The 15066-nt window shown below is 55.2% G+C and overlaps 1 protein-coding gene across 10 annotated transcripts in view; it reads left to right on the forward strand.

Annotated features, from left to right (window-relative positions):
• Nucleotides 1-8752, forward strand: part of DCTN1 (dynactin subunit 1) — a 30714-nt gene extending 21962 nt beyond the window's left edge. For 5 of the 10 annotated variants that reach the window (XM_036334059.1, XM_036334053.1, XM_036334054.1 and 2 more), the window contains 21 exons: nucleotides 108-267; nucleotides 388-492; nucleotides 662-853; nucleotides 942-1058; nucleotides 1238-1390; nucleotides 1913-2073; nucleotides 2178-2346; nucleotides 2600-2668; nucleotides 2908-2970; nucleotides 3076-3228; nucleotides 3383-3544; nucleotides 3629-3760; nucleotides 3957-4082; nucleotides 4319-4461; nucleotides 4709-4875; nucleotides 6237-6251; nucleotides 6440-6573; nucleotides 6687-6879; nucleotides 7088-7167; nucleotides 7837-7926; nucleotides 8319-8752. In XM_036334059.1, coding sequence (XP_036189952.1) covers nucleotides 108-267; nucleotides 388-492; nucleotides 662-853; nucleotides 942-1058; nucleotides 1238-1390; nucleotides 1913-2073; nucleotides 2178-2346; nucleotides 2600-2668; nucleotides 2908-2970; nucleotides 3076-3228; nucleotides 3383-3544; nucleotides 3629-3760; nucleotides 3957-4082; nucleotides 4319-4461; nucleotides 4709-4875; nucleotides 6237-6251; nucleotides 6440-6573; nucleotides 6687-6879; nucleotides 7088-7167; nucleotides 7837-7926; nucleotides 8319-8456 — 2722 coding nt within the window. In that variant the 3' untranslated portion in view covers nucleotides 8457-8752. The remainder of the gene's footprint in view (nucleotides 1-107; nucleotides 268-387; nucleotides 493-661; nucleotides 854-941; nucleotides 1059-1237; nucleotides 1391-1912; nucleotides 2074-2177; nucleotides 2347-2599; nucleotides 2669-2907; nucleotides 2971-3075; nucleotides 3229-3382; nucleotides 3545-3628; nucleotides 3761-3956; nucleotides 4083-4318; nucleotides 4462-4708; nucleotides 4876-6236; nucleotides 6252-6439; nucleotides 6574-6686; nucleotides 6880-7087; nucleotides 7168-7836; nucleotides 7927-8318) is intronic. The other 5 variants (XM_036334055.1, XM_036334056.1, XM_036334060.1 and 2 more) reach the window with 3 other exon arrangements.
• Nucleotides 8753-15066: the final 6314 nt, after the last annotated feature.

The following is a 15066-nucleotide window of genomic DNA, read 5'->3' on the forward strand; positions in this document are numbered from 1 at the left end:
GGCCCCTCACCGCTTGGCTCCGGAGTCCTCTCTCCTGTGCAGATGCGTGAGAGCACCATTGCCCAGTGACCCTGACATGCTCTCCCTCTCCTCCCCGATCCCCACAGGATGCGGGATCTTTCTTCCTCAGAGAAGCAGGAGCACGTGAAACTCCAGAAGCTCATGGAAAAGAAGAACCAAGAGCTGGAAGTTGTGAGGCAACAGCGGGAGCGTCTGCAGGAGGAGCTGAGCCAGGCAGAGAGCACCATCGATGAGCTCAAGGAGCAGGTCTGGGGAGCCCAGCCTCTCTCCCAGAGTCCCCATATTGGTCCCTTCAGACTCCTGTAGGTGCCTCCTCTCTAGGCACCTTTTAGCAGCCTGTCTCCCCATTCCTTCCCTGGAACACAGGTGGATGCTGCTCTGGGTGCTGAGGAGATGGTGGAGATGCTGACAGACCGGAACCTGAACCTGGAAGAGAAAGTGCGGGAATTGAGAGAGACCGTGGGGGACTTGGTAAGAGGAGAGCAGAGCCCGACTTCTGACCTGAATGAAGGGACCAGCTAAGAGAGGGACTGACACATGACCCCTGACCTTTGAGCAGGGCGTATGGTGAGTGGACCCACCCTGGCTTGCTACTCTGACCCTGCTTTTCCTTTGCCCCAACTCCCTTGTGGTCTCCCAGGAAGCAATAAATGAGATGAATGACGAGCTGCAGGAGAATGCACGTGAGACAGAACTGGAGCTGCGGGAGCAGCTGGACATGGCGGGCGCCCGGGTACGGGAGGCCCAGAAGCGTGTGGAGGCGGCCCAAGAGACAGTTGCAGACTACCAGCAAACGATAAAGAAGTACCGCCAGCTGACCGCCCACCTGCAGGTGCCTGTTCACCCCTGCTCTCCACCCAGGATCACCCCAGGGCTCCCTCATGACCCAGCTGTGCCTCACTGTCCATCTCTGCCCCCAGGATGTGAATCGGGAACTGACAAACCAGCAGGAAGCATCTGTGGAGCGGCAGCAGCAGCCACCCCCAGAGACTTTTGACTTCAAAATCAAGTTTGCTGAGACAAAGGCCCATGCCAAGGTCAGGAAAGCGAGTGGGCGGGAGAGGGGAGAGTGTTGGGAGCTCAGCTTGAGTGTGGGGTGGACTGACCTGGTGTGGGGTTCCTGGGGGCGGGGAAGCAGGGGACCTGGTGGAACAAGGCAGCATGGGTCTGGGACTCTCAGCCTGGCTGAGAGCCTGCCTTCCTGTCCACCTCACAGGCCATTGAGATGGAACTGAGGCAGATGGAGGTGGCCCAGGCCAACCGGCACACATCCCTGCTGACAGCCTTCATGCCTGACAGCTTCCTTCGGCCAGGTGGGGACCATGACTGTGTCCTGGTGCTGCTGCTCATGCCTCGTCTCATTTGCAAGGTACGGCCATACGTTCAGCAGGAACCTGTTGAACTTGCTGTGAGGACGCCGAGTGAAGCCCCAGTCAGCGCCCCTACTCACAGTGTATGATGTAGTGGAGGGATGTAGTCAGCAGAGTCGCAGATGGGGCCTGCTATGAAGGGGAGGTAGCTTCTTTGAGAGAGCACAGTTGGGGAGCTGATGTAGATGGAGGGATGTCACTGAGGAATAACAGTTGAGCTGAGACCCAGAAGATGACTAGGAGTTGGGGCGGGGGGCAGCTGTCAGGGAGCATGCTGGTGGAAGGGTGGCAGGGCAGCAGCTTGAAGCCTGCAGGAAAGAGCTTGGTCCCACTGGTTCCCTCTCCTTTCATCCCCACATCTCAAATCTTCACATCACTGCACTTTCCCCATGGGAGACTTCCTGCCCAGCTAAGAGCTGTTTCTGTTTTATCTCCTCCTCCACCCCGGCCGTAGTTGCCCATCTGTATTCTGTTCTCCGTCCTCTGCTCTGAGCCCAGGTCCCTGGCACTTCTTCCCACAGGCAGAACTGATCCGGAAGCAGGCCCAGGAGAAGTTTGAACTAAGTGAGAACTGTTCAGAGCGGCCCGGGCTTCGAGGAGCTGTGGGGGAGCAGCTCAGCTTTGCGGCTGGGCTGGTGTACTCGCTGAGCCTGCTGCAGGCCACGCTCCACCGCTATGAGCAGTGAGTGACCCTTGACCCCCATTCAAGGCCGCAGGTTCCAGATTGGCTGGAACTGGGATTGCCTGGCAGACCCTGGCCTCACAGGGCCCTTCTTTGGTCTCCAGTGCCCTCTCTCAGTGCAGCGTGGATGTGTATAAGAAGGTGGGCAGCCTCTATCCTGAGATGAGTGCCCATGAGCGCTCCCTGGACTTCCTCATTGAGCTGCTGCACAAGGACCAGCTGGATGAGACTGTCAACGTCGAGCCTCTCACCAAGGCCATCAAGTACTACCAGGTTTGGTGCGAGGATTCCAGCTGGTGCAGCAGGGAGGGAAGGTTTCTCATTCTGGGCTGCGGCCAGTGTAGCCCAGGTTGTGTGCCTAAGGCTCAGCTCCCTGCAGCTGAACTCGCCTCAGGATGCAGCTCTTGGGGGTTTCAGGTCCTCTGGTGCCTCTGGAGCTCTGTGATGACTGGGGCTCAAACTGTTGGGGAACAATTCTCCATCCTTCCAAGACCTGAAGGCTGTCTGTCTCTTTGTCATCTCTCAGCACCTGTACAGCATCCACCTTGCCGAGCAGCCTGAGGACAGTACCATGCAGCTGGCCGACCACATCAAGGTGAAGTGTCGGGGCTGGTGGTTAAGCCCCTGTCAGATCAGAAATGGAGGCTGTCAGGTCAAGAGGTCTGGCCCTCAGGGTTCACCTAAGACTGGAACAGGGTCCCTAAGGCCCGATCAGGGAAGCCAGAGAACCTCTTATGTATGGGGGTCAGCAGAGAGTGGGGACTTCTTAGAGACGATGAGGCTGCAGGAGGGTTCCTACTGGGTGCTGACAAGCACGTGCTTCTGTCTTCACAGTTCACCCAGAGTGCCCTGGACTGCATGGGCGTGGAGGTGGGACGGCTGCGTGCCTTCTTGCAGGTAAAAGCACAGCTGGATCTGTTTGAGCGCCTCTGCCTTCTTAGTTCCCCCTCCTCACCTTCAGCTGTTGTTGACTTTGTTCCCATTCATTTCCCATTCCCTGAGGAGGGTGGACAGGAGGCTTCAGATATTGCCCTCCTGCTCCGGGACCTGGAAACATCGTGCAGTGACATCCGCCAGTTTTGCAAGAAGATCCGAAGGCGAATGCCAGGGACAGATGCTCCTGGGATCCCAGCCGCTCTGGCCTTTGGACCACAGGTTTGGGCAGCAACAAGGGAGGGAAGGAAGCTGAGTGGAACCAGGAGGGGCTCAGTATGTCAAGATCGGGATCTGGATGGGGCAAGGATAGTTTTGAGGTAGCGGGGAGCCGTCCTGGACCCAGGGCGGCTCCTGACGCGGGCCTGTCGCACAGGTGTCCGACACACTCCTTGACTGCAGGAAACACTTGACGTGGGTGGTGGCTGTGCTGCAGGAGGTGGCAGCTGCCGCCGCCCAGCTCATTGCCCCGCTGGCGGAGAATGAGGGACTGCCTGTGGCTGCCCTGGAGGAGCTGGCTTTCAAAGCAAGCGAGCAGGTGGGCCTGGATGGCTGGGCGGAAGGTGTAGAGGAGTCAGGTGGCTGGTGTGAGGTTTTCACTGTTGCCCCCTGGCTCCCACAGATCTATGGGAGCCCCTCCAGCAGCCCCTATGAGTGTCTGCGCCAGTCATGCAACATCCTCATTAGCACCATGAACAAGTTGGCCACAGCTATGCAGGAGGGAGAGTACGATGCCGAACGGCCCCCCAGCAAGGTTGGGCGGGAGCTCCTTGGAGGGACTCCGGGGCCTGGAGGAGCAGGGCTTGCAGAGCTGCTGCTAGTTGTGGGAGGCTGGGAGGTGGAGGAAGGAGTCTCGAGAGCACCATCCTGCTTAGAAGGCAAGATGGGTCTCTCTGAAGCACGTTGGTGATGTCCTCTCCCTCCCTCCCTCGCCCCACCTTGGCCCTCAGCCTCCCCCGGTTGAACTGCGGGCTGCAGCCCTTCGTGCAGAGATCACGGATGCTGAAGGCCTGGGCTTGAAGCTTGAAGACCGAGAGACAGTTATCAAGGAGTTGAAGAAGTCACTCAAGATCAAGGTGAGGGTAGGGTAGGCTCAGGATCTGGGGGCCAGGGAGTATTGTGGGGCACAGGGCAGCAGTGAGTGATGGGGATCAGGATGAGATGGGCGATGGGTCGGGTTGAGGACAGAAGAGGTGCCTTAATCAGTGGGAGCTCGAGTGGGCTCTTAAGGAGCTTTCTATCCGTGGTCTGTCCTGGGTCCCTGAGGGGTTGTGGAGGATGTAAAGCTACTAGAAGCTCTGCCCTGGCCCAGGGGGAGGAGCTGAGCGAGGCCAACGTGCGGCTGAGCCTCCTAGAGAAGAAGCTGGACAGTGCGGCCAAGGACGCCGACGAGCGCATCGAGAAGGTCCAGACGCTGCTGGAGGAGACGCAGGCACTGCTGCGGAAGAAGGAGAAGTGAGCACTTCCCTGGCCCTGCAAGCTTCAGCCCGCCCTCCCGCCAGCAGCTCTCTGCCTCCCAGCCATCCCTCTTACAGTGAGACCCCCCAGGCCAACAGACACCACTTTCCTTGCCCACTGCCATTATGTCACCCCAAGAGGAGTCTCACCAGCAGGGTGACTCCAGGGACCTGTCAGGGCTGAGCAGTGGAGGGGGTCGTGGGGACGGGACACTGCCCCAGCCCGATTCTCTTCTCTTCCACAGAGATTTCGAGGAGACGATGGATGCACTCCAGGCCGACATTGACCAGCTAGAGGCAGAGAAGTTAGAGCTGAAGCAGCGGCTGAACAGCCAGTCCAAGCGCACGATCGAGGGGCTCCGGGGGCCCCCTCCTTCGGATATTGCTTCCCTGGTCTCTGGCATTGCGGGTGGTGAGTGCAGGGGGACAGGCAGCACTGGCCCACAGGAGATTGAAGGGCTTCCCTCTGGTCCCTGGCCCCAGTTTTACTTTTGCCCCTTCTTACCCCTGGATGTGCAGCCAGGAACGTGTTTGCCCACTTCCACGCTGGCAGCTTTCACCAGGATTTTCCTCCTCCCGAGAGTACGCGCAGAGTCCCTCTGACCAAGGTGGGGCCCTACCGAGTTGTCAGTGCAGCTCAGAGTTACGGTGACACTGGACTCCGTAGCTGTCCCTCCTGGCCTGTCTGGCCGGTCTGACCAAGCCCCATGTCCTTGCGGGCCACCGGCCTGAGGAGGCTGGTGATGCTGTGGACCCGCTGGGCCGGATGCCTGCTCTTGATTGCTCTTTGGTTTGGGTGCGTTTCCCCAGAGTTCATGTGGCTTCACCCTCTGGTGTGGCTGTCCCTTCATGGCTGACTTCTCTGTTTCACTGTGGCTTGTGAGACCTTGGCCTGGTCTCATAGTGTGGCCAGGGCTCCTTACCTTGAGTTTGCCTGGTTTGTCCGTTTCCTGACCAAGGAGGTGGCCACTGCCTTCTTCGTTCTCACCTGCCCTAGAGTTTGCTTATTGCTCTCTCTTCAGTTTCTCACTTAGCCATCTCACCTCTGGAAGACAAACTCTAGAATTGAGCCCTCAGGGCTCAGTGGCTCCCCCCACCCCCACCTGTCTTATCAGCTGCTCTCACCTAGGTCTTGCCCTCATCAAAGCCCCTTGCCACTGGCGCCTCTTGATCTTGGGAGGTGACCAAGTACCTCCTTGACTGTAGACTTCGTGGTGCGGATGGCTCCAGTTCCTTGGGGAGGGGCGGGGTCTCCAGAATGACCACATTGTATTGTGTAGCATAGGCTCTGTAAGCAGATACTGGTTCTGAATTTATGAACCTTTCCACCAAAAAAGGGTGTCTTTTGCCTCAGAGCAGTGGGGAGCTGAGGAGCACAGGAATGCTTCTGCATCCTCAACATAAGCTTTGCTGCTGGGAGAAGGAAGGCACTGACCTGTCAGGTCTCAGGAGTGTCCCCTCTGCCCTTCCCGGGGATGGAGGAGGAGCAGGGAGGCAGGAGCAGCCTTAGCCCCAAGTGCTTCCTCCAGCACTCAGCCCACTGCACTCGGGCTCACGCGTCACCCCTGCCTCCAGGCCTCACTCCCCTTCCCTGTCTTTCCTTCCCACACACTCGCTCTTCCCTCAGAGGTAGAGTCTTGTCAGAGATGTGGTGATCAGGAAAAGGCTTTTCCTGTAGGTGTGTCTGGGATTCCTCTGGTGTGTCCCCCTAACCCTCAGTTCACCCAATTCCTCTCTCTCTTTTCCTGCTGCCATGGGCTCTCCTGAGCACAGAAGAACCGCAGCGAGGTAGAGACCCGCCCTGGCTGGGGGTTGCCAGAGGTGGTGGGAATTGGGGCCTGGGGAGCAGGGTGACTTCTCTCTTGGGAGCAACCAGGACTGGGGGTGGGAGGAGCTAAGGAAAGGGGTGAGCAGGGATGGAGCCCACCTTCAACGCTCTCCACCTGAGACGGCTGACATTCGTTGTGGCACTACAGGAGGCTCTCCTGGGCAGGCACTCGGGTCTATGCCAGGCCCGGGGCTGGTGAAGGACTCGCCGCTGCTGCTTCAGCAGATCTCTGCCATGAGGCTGCACATCTCCCAGCTTCAGCATGAGAACAGCATCCTCAAGGTGAGGGGGGTCATGGGGAGGACCGGGGTGGAGGTGGCACATACCTGTCCCATCGATGATGGATGGCAGGGCCTTCTGTCACTCCTTACCACCACCTCTCTTCCCCCCCACAGGGCGCCCAGATGAAGGCCTCCTTAGCAGCCCTGCCCCCTCTGCATGTGGCAAAGCTCTCCTTCCCACCCCGTGAGGGCTCTGGCAGCGAGTTAGCCCCTGGAGCGCTGTATCGTAAGACCAACCAGCTGCTGGAGACATTGAATCAGCTGAGCACGCACACCCACGTAGTAGACATCACTCGCACCAACCCTGGTAGGGACCCGCCAACCCCGGGATGAGTGACACACCTGCCCCTGCCCCAGGGAGGCAGCCCTGCCCAGGCAGGTCCCACGCTGCTCTGTGGTCTCGGTGTCCAGCTTACTTGACTCATCCACTGTTAGGTGCCTGCTCCTGAAGAGGGCCCAGGACCTGCGCTGCCGGCCTGGGCCTTGGTGGGCCTCACCAGCCTTTTCTCCCACAGCTGCCAAGAGCCCGTCGGCCCAGCTTCTGGAGCAAGTGGCTCAGCTCAAGTCCCTAAGTGACACCATCGAGAAGCTCAAGGTCAGCTCTGGCCCGGTCCTTCCTCCCCCACAGAGTTTGCTCTAGAGCGGTGGTTCTCAGCCTTCCTCACGCCGCGACCCTTTAACACAGCTCCTCGTGTGGTGGTGACCCCCCATTTCATTGTGACAAATTGAACATAATTAAAGCACAGTGATTAGTCACAAAAACAATATGTGATTATATATGTGTTTTCCGATGGTCTTAGGCGACCCCTGTGAAAGGGTCGTTCGACCCCCAAAGGGGTCGCGACCTACAGGTTGAGAACCGCTGCTCTAGAGCATTCCCTGGTGGAGCCTTAGCTGGTTCATGTCCATAGGTATTCCCGGAGTCCCCTGGGCCCAGTCCTGTGCTGCATGGCACGTGGCAGGGGAGGTGGAAGGGACGGGAGATTCTCATCAGCATAGTGGGTTGATCAGGGTCATCTTTAGAGGGTGTGTTCAGGCGCAGCTCTGTCAGGGCTGAGGCCTTCGCAGTAGAAGGGTTGGGCCTTAAGGGTAAGTATCCATAACATAAGGATGTTGGGGTGGGAATTGGGGCGGAGGTGAGAGCAGAAGTGGTAGGAAGGTCTGGGTCCCTGTTCCTGGCATTAGTGTCCCTGTGAAATGGGAGGTACTGGGCTAGCCTGTGGGGATCCCCTAAATGAACCCTTGTTCCCCCCTCTGCTGTCAGGATGAGGTCCTCAAGGAGACTGTGTCGCAGCGCCCTGGAGCCACAGTCCCCACGGCCTTTGCCACCTTCCCTTCCTCAGCCTTCCTCAGGGTAAGCGGGAGCATGGGGTTGGGGAGGGGCAGTACGGAGGCTCAGGTGGGTCCTTCCCTCTCCCCCGAATTTGAAGAGGCCTCTGGGGTCTCAGGTCCAACAGCTGCACATCTGAGTTACTGGCCAGGTTTCCACCAGGGAGTCCTTGCCCTGCTTCCAGCAAGTGCACCGGTCAGTAGTTTAACAACTTCTCTGCCTTTTGACACCGGGAGGAGCTCTCAACTCCCTGTCAGACTGTGTGCCCCAGTTTTTATTTGGAAATGTAATCACCATAGCCCAGGAGCCCCACAACCTACCTCCCAGGGACTGCCTGGGTCTCTAGGCTCAGGGCCCGTCCGTGGCACACAGCTCAGGAGACCCTGACGGGGGGGTCTCTTCTCACCGACTCCCAGGCCAAGGAGGAGCAGCAGGACGACACTGTCTACCTGGGCAAAGTGACCTTCTCGTGTGCGGCTGGCCTCGGACAGCGACACCGGCTGGTGCTGACCCAGGAGCAGCTGCACCAGCTGCACGGCCGCCTCATCTTCTAGTGCTCCTCCGCCCGCTGGCCCCTTCCGCCCGATGCACGGCCCCCTCAGCCGGCCCAGGTAGAAGCGTGTGTAAAGCTGTTCTGGACCCCACTCAGCTTCACTCCACCTGCCAATGCCCTGTCCTCCCCTTGACCTGGGTTCCCCATTTCCAGCCCCTGGCCTCTGCCAGGTGCTCCCTCCTTCCTGGGGGGCATCAGGGCATGTAGGGGACAGGCTGAGACCCCACCACCAAAGGTTGTGTGAGGTCCCCCGATTGAGGACTTCACCCCTTGATTAAAGCAACTTCTGCTTCAGTGCTTTCCGTGTGGTGTTGGCAGTGGGTCCTGGGCCATTCGGCTCAGAGCAGGATGGAGGAGAAGGGATGCTGTGCCGTATTTGGGGCCCCTCTGTGTGACCAGTGGATGCCGTGTCCCTCAGAGTCACATGCAGTGTCTTACTCTCAGCAGCGAGAAAGGGCTAGACCAGGGGTGGGCAAACTTTTTGACTCGAGGGCCACAATGGGTTCTTAAACTGGACCGGAGGGCCGGAACAAAAGCATGGGTGGAGTGTTTGTGTGAACTAATATAAATTCAAAGTAAACATCATTACATAAAAGGGTACAGTCTTTTTTTTTTTAGTTTTATTCATTTCAAACGGGCCGGATCCGGCCCGCGGGCCGTAGTTTGCCCACGGCTGGGCTAGACCCAGGCTCAGCACCTGCTTCATTTGTGGAGCGAGGAGGGCGCAGGTGTGCAGCCCCTGCTTCCTGGGCCTTCCACTGCTCTTCAGGCCAGTGTTGGAGCTGGGCTAACGATGTGGGCACACCCCAGCCAGCATTCTGAGGCACTGGCCGCATCTGCCCATGAGACCTGGGGCCCCTCTGAGGGAACATGGACCAAGTGAGGGAAGACCAAAGTAGCAGACTGGTAAGGAGGGATAGAAGTTGCAAAGTCCCTCTACCAATTAGTGTCTGGGGCATTTCTTTAACTAATTTACACATTTCTGGGCCCTGACCCAGACCTGCTTCAATCACTTAGATTTGAGGCCCTTAGGCCAGGACCCCAGCATTTTAGAGCTTAGCACCAGTTTAGTCTAGTTCTCTTATTCTCCCCCTGCGGTCTCCGATCCAGTTGGAGGAAGAGCCCCTTAGCACTTAGGAGCATCTCCAGCTAGGCCAGGCCCTCCGCTGTGTGCTTCCTCCCAGGCAGGAGGGAAGCCGGCAGGACGAGGAGGCTCCGAGGTGGATCCCGGTGCCCATGGTGCTGGGCACGTTTCCAGTCGAGCCCCTCAGCATCAGCATGTCTAAACCAGAAATCATCTTCCATGTCCTGGATGTGATGAGCCACAAACCTGGATTCCTGACGCCTTCTTCGCTCTCCTTAGCTAATTCAGTTACTCAGTCCTGTTCAGTTTTTCCTTCATTACTATCTTAAATCTCACTTTTTTCCAACCCTCCACTGCTAACTTTGTGTACAATTTCTTTCTCTGGGTACTTCAGCAGTCTGTCAACTGGTCACTTCACCTCCTTTGCCTCTCAACCAGTTCTCATTGGTGCCAGAGGCACCTTTCAAAGTGCAGATGGGCCATGCCACTCCCTGCTTTAAGTCCTCAAATGGTGCTTCCAACTAGAATTTAAAATGGAAATTCACTAGAATGGCACGTGAGGCCATCCCTGATTTGGGTCTCGTCCAGCCTCTCATGGGGCTGCTTCTCCACGTTGCTCTGTGGGGTGGCTGTAGGAAACCCCTGCAGTTTCTGCTCCCCTGTGCTCTCTCAGGCCTCCTACTGCCCACAATGCCCACCAGCTCCTTCCCTCCGCCCGCTTCCCTGCCCATCCCACCGATTCCTCAGCCGACCTGTTCCTCTATGAAGACAGCGGGGGCATTGCCACCTCAGGAAATCTCCAATCCCCGTGGCCTGTTAGGGGCTCATCTGAAGTCAGCAAAGACTATGAACGTTTCCCCAGGCGTGCGTGGATGTAGCTGCTTTGTGACCTTGGCCCGGTTTCTGATCTCTGATCTGCTTTCTCAGCGGCAGAATGGGGGTAACGATGCCTTACAAGGCTGTGGGGAAGGCCAATGCGTCCACGCAGGCAAGCCTCGAGCCCCACGCACCGGGCCCGGCGGGCTCGCTTGTTCAGTACGTGCTCCTACGATACGGTTATGTGCCAGCGAGCACTTTTCTCTGTACGTTAGTCCCTCTGTCTCCCACTCACACAGACTGAGAGCTCCGTCAGGGGTCTTCCATCTCTGCATCCAAAACCCAGGAGGACATTTTGGACAGGAGTTTGAGGTGCCTGTGAGAATGTCCAAGTGGACACGTCTTTTGGGTCTGAAGTCAGTAGAGAAGTCCGGATTAGAGAGACAGTTCGGGGAATGAGCTGAGGATGTGTTAGTGGTGGTTGCCAGCATGGTTTGGGGAAGGCACAGTCTCTCTCTTTTTTTTTTTTTTTTAAAGGGGAGAATGATGATTTTTTAAATTTATTTTTAATATATTTTTTACAGAGAGGAAGGGAGAGGGATAGAGAGTTAGAAACATCAATGAGAGAGAATCATCCATCAGCTGCCTCCTGCACACTCCCTACTGGGAATGTGCCCCCAACCAAGGTACATGCCCTTGACCAGAATCGAACCTGGGACCCTTGAGTCCACAGGCTGACGCTCTATCCACTGAGCCAAACCGGTTAGGGCAAGGCACAGTCTTAATTCAGGTTCCTTAGAAAACTGAATTCAGCCCAAAGCTGAAGTGCTAGTGGTTTATTGGCAGATGCCATCCCAGAGCAGCGAGAGAGGGTAGCTGGGCAGGGAAGGAGAAGAAAACATGAGGTTTGTTTAGCGAGGTGGCCACTGCTTCAGTGATGTTTCTGGATAGACGACACAAAAACATCGTGCCTGGCTGGGTCGTTAGGTTGGGGTTGATGGAGGGATGGAGAGCAAGTTACCTGCTCTCTCTCCTGTCTCCTGTCCTTTGTGGCTCCCAGTCCACCCTGTGGCACGTCCAATCCCCTCTCTTGCTGGGATTGTATTAATTGGCAACTGGAAGGCCAGACCCCATGACCCACAGCATGGCATATTACCCGAGTCATTAATTGGTGAGGGGAGCAGAATGGCACCGGCCTACAGGCCTTGGTCAAGGCAGAGCACGCTGCCAGAGGGTTGGGAGTCAGGGGAGGCCACCTGAGGAGAGTGTGCAGGGCCGTGCGTGTGTGTGCGTGTGTGTGTGTGCAGCCCTGAGCGTTAAAGAGCACACACCCACTTAGAGAAGAGGCTCTCAGAGGAAGTGTTGCAGGGCCAGGAAGGAGAGGTCATCGGCAGCCTCTTATGCAGCTAAGAGATCAAGTGAGCTGAGTTCTGGAAATGGCATCTGAGGACCTGGTGAGCAGCTAGAGCAGTCTTAGTGGACACAGGAGCAGAAACTGGGTCGTGGTGGAGACAGAGAGAACAGCACACGTGTGTTACTGTGTCCAACGTTCAGCCAGGGAGGTCGGGCAAGCAGGGGATGGCAGCTGGCGCAAGCTCACTGTCCATGGATGATAATGGGGGCTGTTCATGGGCCCGAGGGATTTCTGGAAACGTGATGGTGGGGCAAGAGGCCTCTGTGTACTGAGGATGGAACACACATGGTAACAGGCTCCTTCCATCCAAACCCAGAGCTGCCAGTTGTGACAAGTAGACTGGCTGGCAGTGGGCAGTGGGCAGTGGCAGGGTATGAGCTGTCTCAATTTTGTCCCCTAGGAATCCCTCTTTTTGGGGTTCTCAGGCCAATTTCTAGGGCTAGCATACTCTTCCCCAACATTGAGGAAGGCAGTTGTGACATAAGATAGGGCTCTTCCACCTACAGCTGTGAACTTGGGCAAGTTAACCTCCAGACCTGCTTCTGTATCTGTCATATGAGGCTGATGAATAGCACCTTCCTCAGGTAACTGTCAGGGGAAGATTAAAAGAGCTAGTAAGCTTGACACAGGTACAATAAAAAAGGATCCCCGGTAGAGGCTGATACAGAACAAATGAAAATGAAGGGAAATACACGCAGCCACGTTCCCAGCATATACACAGGACAGCCAACTTTTGGGTCCCAAAAGATAGGCAGTCATTGGTACCCCAGTGTTTGGCTGGTTTCCAGGGGTGGTTACCATCTTATTTTCTGCCATACAGGCTCTGTTTGTTTCCTCCTGTTAACAGGCCAGGTTTGAGGGAGAGCCGGAGGTTTGTGGCACTTCCCCTGCCCCCAAATCAACTTGAATTCACCTGTTTGACCTTTTTTTTTCTTTAAAAAAAAATATATATTTTATTGACTTTTTACAGAGAGGAAGGGAGAAGGATAGAGAGTCAGAAACATCAATGAGAGAGAAACATTGATCAGCTGCCTCCTGCACACCCCCCACTGGGGGTGTGCCCACAACCAAGGTACATGCCCTTGCCCGGAATCGAACCTGGGACCCTTCAGTTTGTAGGCCGATGCTCTATCCACTGAGCCAAACCGGTTAGGGCTGCTTGACCGTTTTACTGTACCTGTGTCAAGCTCCCACTGTGGGGAGCAGGAGTCTGCAGCTAATCCTAGGAGCTGCGAGGCCCAGGCCAATTCCGTCCGGCCCAGCCTGGGAGAAAGTGAATCAGAAGCACAGGTCTTCCACCCAAGGAAGCCTCACAGTACAGGAGACTTGGCCCCTGCTCAGTATTGGGGCACCCAGGGACACGTGGTGAGAGCGAGCGAGCAGCCCCTCCTGCCTCCCGGGGCGTCATGCTCTATTCTGCCCTCTCCTCTGTGCATGTTGAGAAGCATGTCATTCACCCAGCCTTCCTCCATCCCTACCGCATGCCAGCTGAACCAGGCAGCGCTGCTCCAGGGACAGACAGCACGACTGCCGGGGTGCTCAGGGGAGGGGGCCTGGTGTTGGCCTCCGTTCCTCTCCAGAGCTGGGGAGTTTGGGTTGAGACCTGGAGTCAGAATAAATGTCTGTCACCCTGAGTTTTGTTACTTTTTATTATGGGAAACTTGAACATATAAATGAAGGAAGTAGAATGTTATGAATCTCCCTGTGCCCATATTTATCATTTCAAGACAGATCTTTTTTTTTTTTTTACCTATACCCCCTTTTTCAATCACCCCCCCCCCAATTATTTTGAAGCGAATCTCAGACATCATTTCATTCTGAAGTATTTTAGTACTAAAAGATAACACTCTTAGAAAAAGACAACTACCTGAAAAGTAATTTGTCACATAACCAGTGTCCAGCTTTCCCTGACTGCCTCATAAATGTTTGTTTTGCAGTATGTGTATTTGGGTAAAGTTCAAGAGAAAGACAATATACTACAAATAGTTGTCTCTTGAGTCCCATATTCTAGATGACCATTATTGCACCAATACAACATATGCTTTAGAGGTATACGTCTTAACTTCGTTTGCAGTGTGTCAGCACTTCGAATATATTCTATATATCATCCTGAGGATACAAAGAACACAACATGGAGAAGATGGAGAACAGTGTCCCAGGACTTAGTCACTGGTGAGAATAGATATTTTCCTTGGTGTTTTCTATTAAAGATGCCCTGCCATGGCACGGCAAGAGTAGAGCTGCTGGAGGGGGAGTACAATAAAAAATAAAATGGACCCGAAGTTAGGAAGAGATAAAAGATGGAAGTCAAGGACAGAATATAGGGTGTCCCCAAAACAAGGTGTACACACACTTTGAATAATTATAAAGGCAGTGTTTATTAAAATACTTTTCATTTTCAGAATTGAACTATCAGCTGTTAAAGTGTGTATACATTTTTGGGGGGACACCCTGTATTTTGAAACTACAAGGACTCCATTCGTTCAAAGTGTAAGCATCTGTCCTAGCTTGGGCTGCCGTAACAAAATACTGTAAACCATGTGGCTTACCAACAAAATTTTAGTTCTCACGGTTCTGGAGGCTGGAAGTCTGATATCAGGGTGTCAACACGGCACGGTCCGGCTCTGGAGAGGGTGCTTTTTTGGTTACAGGCAGCTGACTTCTCACTTCCTCACAAAGCAGAAAGAGTCCACTAGCTCTCTGCCTCTTCTGAGGGCACTAATCCCATTCACGGGGTCCCCACACTCATGACTTAATTACCTACCATGGGTCCCGTCTTCAAGTACCGTCACCTTGGGGATTAGATTTCAACAAAGCCTCCAAATAGGTGCCACAGGAAGAAGTTCTATCCTCTGCTTCTGCCTCAAGTTGCCCATTATTGAACCAACTAGATGGTGCCCACCCCGCTGAGAAGGATTGTATGTGAAAAGGCTGGGCAGTGGGAAGGGACAGTGATGGAGAATACTTTGCTTTTGAGATGCTCTTCTAGGTGATGGGTATCAAAGCCTTCACTTTGGGGAACCTGCCAAATAGCTGAAACTGTAACTCCAACTCATCCAAAGATGTTGCACTTTCCTTTTTTTCTTAAAATATATTTGTATTGATTTCAGAGAGGAAGGGAGAGGGAGACAGAAACATCAATAATGAGAGAATCATTGGTCGGCTGCCTCCTGCACGGCCCTCTACTGGGGATCAAGCCCACAACCCAGGCATGTGCCCTGACTGGGAATCAAAACTGATTCATAGGTTGATGCTAACCACTCAGCAACACTGGCCTGGCAAGATGCTGCGCTATTT

The sequence above is a fragment of the Myotis myotis genome, unplaced genomic scaffold, assembly GCF_014108235.1.
Source record: "Myotis myotis isolate mMyoMyo1 unplaced genomic scaffold, mMyoMyo1.p scaffold_m19_p_14, whole genome shotgun sequence".
Lineage (NCBI taxonomy): Eukaryota > Metazoa > Chordata > Mammalia > Chiroptera > Vespertilionidae > Myotis > Myotis myotis.